This window comes from Chenopodium quinoa, unplaced genomic scaffold, assembly GCF_001683475.1.
Source record: "Chenopodium quinoa cultivar QQ74 unplaced genomic scaffold, ASM168347v1, whole genome shotgun sequence".
NCBI classification, from domain to species: domain Eukaryota; kingdom Viridiplantae; phylum Streptophyta; class Magnoliopsida; order Caryophyllales; family Amaranthaceae; genus Chenopodium; species Chenopodium quinoa.
In genome coordinates, this window is record NW_018745024.1 from 7,392,066 (window position 1) to 7,398,573 (window position 6,508).

Here is a 6,508-nt window from a genome sequence, read left to right on the forward strand (position 1 = left end):
GTATTTATTAAAAAAAGAGGTAATTAAATGCCTGTTGATTGATTACATATGACAATAATTACAAATTAAAAAAAGTGTGAAAACACCAATAATTAGCCTATCCATACATAATGCACCCTATATTATTATTATTGTTACCATAAATAAAATTTGTGCTTATGTGTCACTTGAGGTTGTTTGCACTAATAATTACTCTCGTTATTAATGACAATAATACATGTTTGTATCAACATGAGGTTAAATGTACTATTGAGCACTTCTTGTTATTGTCATTTATATTAAAGTAATTATTATCGTGGACTTTCTCAGTGTCAATTTGACCAACTGATCGTTCCATACAATCTATTACGTATAACTAATCACATTTTCGTACTAAATTAACAAAAATAAAACCTTTAGTTTTTCTAACCTAATTTCTTCTAAACACCAATCAAGCAATTCTAAGTCCTGTATCAGTTTTAAATACACACTCCCACAAAAGTTTCTTATATACTCTCGGATGTAAAATTATAAAGCATGTACCATTCAATCTAATATAATATCCCGTGCATAAGACGAGTAAAAATAAATAATAAAATTCAGTTTTTAGCTACACACGCATCACATTCATCATTCACGATTCTCTCTCCCCTTTAATCTAGTAGTAACTGAAACTCAGTCGTCTCTCTCTCATTGTGTCCAAAAAAACAAAATTAAAAATCAACAATAAATAAAAATAAAAAAAAACCCAACGTATACAATACAATTATTTTAGTTTCCTTCCCATAAAATAAAATTGAAAATTAACAAGCAAAATCACACAGAAAAATCAATCAAAATCCTCCCTGATATTACATCTACAGTATATGATTCCCCCCAAATAATCCTTTCAGATCCATTTCGCTTTCTTACCATTTCTGTACGTTTCAATTCCATTACTTTAACCCCCTTTTCACCTCCTTCTTCTTCACCTATAATTTCCCAGTTTTTAGAGAGAGAAATTAAGCAAATTCCAACTATGGCGAGTCAGCTTGTTGTGCAGGTTCGCAGAGACAAATTAGAGGCATGCATGACATGCCCTCTTTGCAAACAGCTCCTCAGAGAAGCCACTACTATCTCTCTTTGCCTTCATACATGTAAGTTTTATGATATTAGTATTGATTTTGTTGTTTTTTGTCCAATGTCTTTTGATTTTGTTATCTGGGGTTGTTTAATTATTGGGTTTTATCAACTGGGTATTGTTTAATTTGGTTTAATTTGATTATGGTTTCGAGTTTTCGGGTTTTTCGACGAATTGAGTTTAATCACATTGTGTTGTTGTGGATTTTATTATGAATTTCCTGAATTATCTGATCTGGGGTTGTGGTTTTTTTCGTTAATTTGGACGTAAAGTAGTGTGAATTGTTTACGTGAATGAAGTTGAATCTGTATTAATCATGCAAAATGTTGTTTTCGCGTGATTTATAATTGTTCATGTTGGTGACACGTAAGTGATCGATGACTGAATTTGTGTGTTCTTTACGATTTTTGGTTTTGTGGATATAGTCAATAGAGTTATGTATTTGGTCTACGATGTAGTTTGAAATCGAGTTTTCCATTGATCAAATTTTTATTATGTGTCTGAAGTATTTAATTTCTGTTGGATTGTATGTGTCATGCTCATGTAATTTCTGTTGGATTTTGGTAAATTCATGAATTCAGAGTTAATTTACTGCTGTATTTCTGAATTGATGAGCAGTTGTTTGTGTTGTTTTACTTGTTTGCAAATTGCAATTCATTGTTTTGCAATTTGTTGTGGGATTGATTTATGCATATGTTGAATTGTAATCATGCTTGAGTTTGTGGTGAGCTGATAAGTGATGCTGTGTCTTGTTGATTTGAGATGGTAAAATTAACAGCTTTTTCATGTTGGTTGGTTTACATAAATGTAAATGGACTATCGGTTGCATGGGTGTGAAAGCTTGTTAATTCGTTAACAGACTGAAGGTGGATTTCTTATCAAGGTGAAAGCCTGTTAAGTTGTAGGCAGATTGAAGGCCGAATTGTGCAGTTTTAGATTTGCTTGTTAATTCGTTAACAGACTGAAGTTGTTTATTTCACCATAGTGTACCTTAGTCTTTTCTATAAACTATCTAGCTTTTGATTCTGAAAGAACTTGTATCTACATTGGTGGCTAATGTGCTCAAGTTACTGAAAATGCTCCATCTTTTAGGAAAGAAGGGTGAAGTATAGTATTTTTTTGGACTTAAATCAATGCGACGTATTTGATTTATCTGATCCTGATGCATCACAATTTCAAAATTTTTTCTCAGTTTGCAGGAAATGCATTTATGACAAGCTTTCAGATGAGGACGTTGATTGCTGTCCAGTTTGTGATGTTAACCTGGGTATTGTTCCAGAGGAAAAACTCAGGTCTACTGCATTTTCTCTCTTGATTCCTTAGCATGCCCTCATTCTATGGTATCTGAAGCCTGTCAAGTGAAACCTCATGGCTGTTTACTAACCCTGGTTATATGGTTAGATGGAATCATTGACTGAATAACTTGTTATTTGCTTGCATGATCAAATCATCAAATGCCAAAGATAAACTGTACTGGGATGCTACATTATATTCACTGTGCTGAAAATAGTAGTTTTAGAGAACAACTCCTTGTGTGTTTAGACTTGTCTACTTGCTTATTCATTAATCATTTAAAATCTTTGTTTCCCTTACAGACATTACTTACCTGTTTTTACCAAAAGAGCTACAATTAAACTAGCAATATCTCTGCTTTTGGAGTGTTATTAATTTAGCTTCTTAGTACACATGGATGTTAATTCATTTAGCATACTCATATTCACCTTTGGAATACATAGGCCTGACCACAATCTGCAAGATATCATTGCCAAGATTTTCCCTGCTAACGGAAGAAAGGTCGAGGAACCTGAAGTTGCCCTTCCAGTTTCCCCACCAGCTAAGAGAAAGGAAAGATCGTTGTCATCTTTAGTGGTGAGCACACCTAGAGTATCCATGCAGGCCGGTGTCACTGGTAGAAGGACTAGAGCCGGTGTAAGAAAAGGTTCTGCTCCAAGGGGTGCAAGTCCTGCCACTGAAGAAACTCCTAAAAAAGAGGAGGATTCCATGGAAGATTGCGTTGATGGATCAAGCTCACCTGAGACACTGAATAAAATCATACAAAATAAGAAACAGGTGAATATCATAGAATCATCTTCTGTTCAGGCCAACAAGGATAATGTTCCATCTGCCCCATAAAAGTTGTGCTTCAAAATTTTTGAAGCTAGTCAGTAATGTGGGATGTGGGGAGCAAAGATAATATGCCAAATTCTTTGGTGGTACTTAGATTTGCCAGAGTGGTCAAATGAAGATCCTTGTATAGTTGTTAGTTTTGGCCAATATGTGGCCCTTAATAAAATTTTACTTGCTTGTGCATGTGTCATATTGTCAAGTATCCATACGGGTACTTGAGGTAAAAATTACTATTAGAATAACATAGCTAAAGTTTTTCAAGATTTTATAGTCTATGAACTACATAATAGCTAATATGTTGGTTCTCCTGCCATCTGTAGAGCTCTTCTGCCAAATCTTCCAACGATCAGAATCGTGGTGAACACTTGGAGAATAGCAATGAAGGTCGGGAAGGAAAAGTTGATTTGTGGAAGCCCTTAAATACTCTTGTTGAGGCTGCAAATAGAAGCAAGTTTTCTAAGTCTAATTTGCAAGGGTCTTCTCATGTTAAAACAGACTCGTCTTGTTCTGGAGATGCTGATATAAGTATGAATAAGACCAGAAATGAGGAGAATGAACAGAGAGATGAAGGCCAGGATGAAAAGAGTGCTGTGCCAACTGTCCCAGGGCCAGCAAAACGTAAGAGGCTGCGTCCATCCAATAGAAACCGGTCATCTGCACCTGCAGAACAAAGCAGTCCACAGGTGGTTGTTAATGAGGTTCGTCGAAATTGGAAAGATGGTCCAATCTGGTTTACATTGGTTGCTTCTGAGGATCAGTAAGTTAACGTCTGGCTTTAGCTGTTAGTAGTATTCTCACATTTATCTGAAGTTGATTTTTCTTATCTCCTTACCTTGACTTTTATATTAAATGATTCAGGGAAGGAGGTGAACCCCTGCCACAAATTCCTGCAGCGTTTTTGAGAGTGAAGTGAGTTTATCTTCTGTTTTATAGAATAATTTTAACTCTATATATTCTTATTTCTTTAGTTAATATTCTTTTTTTATTTGTTTCTCTTGATTGTCAAGCATGTGTGTGTGTGTAGAATACTAATATGTGTGTGGAGGTTGGTAATCTTTGGTGCCTCATATTGGTAGTATACCCTTGTTCAATGAATTATGAATGAGTGCAATCAATATTGATTTTTAGTTAATATTTATGATGTAATGCTATTTGTGACTTAAATGAATTTCATAATCAATAGAAAGTTTGATCTTCTGTTTGTTTTCAAAAAACTTTAAAAGAAAGTCATTATTAATTAGGGTTTAAGGGAACCTTTTTATTATTACTCTATATAAATAAAAAAAATTCAATTCAAGAAATGTAAGAATATATGAAGTTTAGGTAAAAGTATCTTACAGTCGGTTTTTTATACAAGGATCTTGTTATTTAGTGTTGTGACCTACAGATAATCAATAGCTGATTACTGGTGTACTTATCCCTTCTATATCTTGTTTCTTGATCTATCTGCAGGGATGGAAACATGCCTATCTCTTCTATTCAGAAATACATCGTCAAAAAACTTGAACTCGCAAGTGAGGCAGAAGTGAGTTCTTAGTTAATCCATTTCATAGTTATTGCCAGTAAAGAAATCCATTAACATGCCCTGTTATCATGTTTTACTTGGTGTCCATATCTAATGTTACTTTTTTTCTGAGAGGTACTGTAGTCTGTACTCTTAAACTCTAAATGACTGAACTGTGATATAATATGCTTTTTATATCTGAAAAAAGCATTCATGGAAGCTCATTGAAGATGTTGGTAACTGCCTTTTAGCGCGACCTTAGACATACTATCACACTAGCAGCAGTGAATACTTGAATAAATGCTGGCACATAGATGTTTAATATGTCTACACTGTATCTTGTTTCCTTTTTACATTTGCCTGTATTATTTATACCCTTGGAGAGTGGAAAATAGGGTATAGGGATTTTCTTTAGGTTGCAAGAAGTGCCTTTTTAGTCTGTACATGCAGTTCGGAGTAGTTTTGATGTTTATGCAATTTTTTGGAAGGTATGTATGTGATGAGTTCATGGATCTCCTCTAGTTTAGCTTGTAAATTTTCTTTAATGTGTAATTTTTTTGTGTCCTTTTCTCCTGTCTTCCTCTTTCCAATTTCTTCCCCATGTCATGAACTCATGAATTCATGATGTATTTTAGAAGTCGCCACTTTTAACCTTAGGGAGGCAAACATGCAGCAATAGCAATTGCTACAAAAGTATTTCTTATAGAAGCAAGTTCCAGAGCTGTTGAGTTTCATATTACGTTTTCTAGTTTCCCCTCAATGCAAATCAGATATCCTCTCTAGCCCTCTAACTTCCCTTTTTATCTTCTGTGCATGCTTATAATTTTGAGTAATCAATGTAGGTCCAGATATTGCTCCAAGGACAACCAGTGCAGCCCGACTTGCTACTAAGCAGTCTTTTAGAAGCATGGCTTCATGCTTCACCGTCACAAAAGAAGATACAGACTGTTGTCGGTGATTCTGCCAAGGAGTTCGTGATGGTCATCTCATATGCGCGGAAGGTTGAAGCCCAACTGCTTAGGGCCACAGCAGTAAAGGCTTTGGCCCTTTAGTCAATTATCATCTTCTTTAGTTTAATACAGCGTTTAGATCATTATTAGTCTGCAGGAACTACATTCTCTGAGTTTTGTCTCCGAGATGAGGTTGTTGTTAAGTTTTCACATTTAATTTAGTATAGAACTACAGATTGGTTGTTTGCGCATTGCAACCTGGCCATGTAAATGAGGTTGGACTTCAGGTTTTGTTTATTAGGTGATATAGAAGATGATAAACCACAGGCAATCCTTCTTGTTGACTTTTTTCTTTTTATAATAGTCGTTATAGTTGAATTACTTTATGCTGTATGTTGTCTTTTTCAAACATGACCAATATTAGTGAGGGTTGGTACCATTATTTGTACCATTCCCCTATATTCATGCAACAATGCAATTTGCTAGTCAGACTCAAAGTCATGGACTTTCCAATATGGTTACATACTACCTCCGCTCCAAATACTCGCAACATTTGGAATATTTTATCTCACAAATAATATTCCAGATTTGCGAGTAATTTGGACCGTAAGTAGTAAATACTATAGTACCTTGGTAGAATCTTGGAAGGTGGCTCGTGCACTCGTGTCTATGACTTGAGATCAAATTTTATTTGCTGATATACAAATATCTATTCTATAAGTAAAAAGTTTATTTTAAAAAAGGTCTCACTAAATATAGAAAAGAGTAGAGGATTTCATCAAACAAATTACATACCAAAGAAGAATGCATACTTAAAAGGTAAGAGAA

The 6,508-nt window shown here is 34.7% G+C and overlaps 1 protein-coding gene across 2 annotated transcripts; it reads left to right on the forward strand.

Annotated features, from left to right (window-relative positions):
• The first annotated feature begins 232 nt into the window (after positions 1-232).
• Positions 233-6,066, forward strand: LOC110708448 (E3 ubiquitin protein ligase DRIP2-like). Of its 2 annotated transcripts, XM_021886575.1 has the most exons (8): positions 233-1,115; positions 2,292-2,391; positions 2,836-3,169; positions 3,547-3,610; positions 3,722-3,983; positions 4,085-4,135; positions 4,679-4,751; positions 5,573-6,066. In XM_021886575.1, exons 1-8 carry the CDS (start codon positions 998-1,000, stop codon positions 5,780-5,782), a joined length of 1,212 nt encoding a protein of 403 aa, XP_021742267.1. In that variant the 5' UTR covers positions 233-997; the 3' UTR covers positions 5,783-6,066. The 2 variants fall into 2 exon arrangements, with proteins under 2 accessions (XP_021742267.1, XP_021742266.1); XM_021886574.1 differs by having other exon boundaries at positions 236-1,115; positions 3,547-3,983.
• The last annotated feature ends 442 nt before the right edge of the window (positions 6,067-6,508 follow it).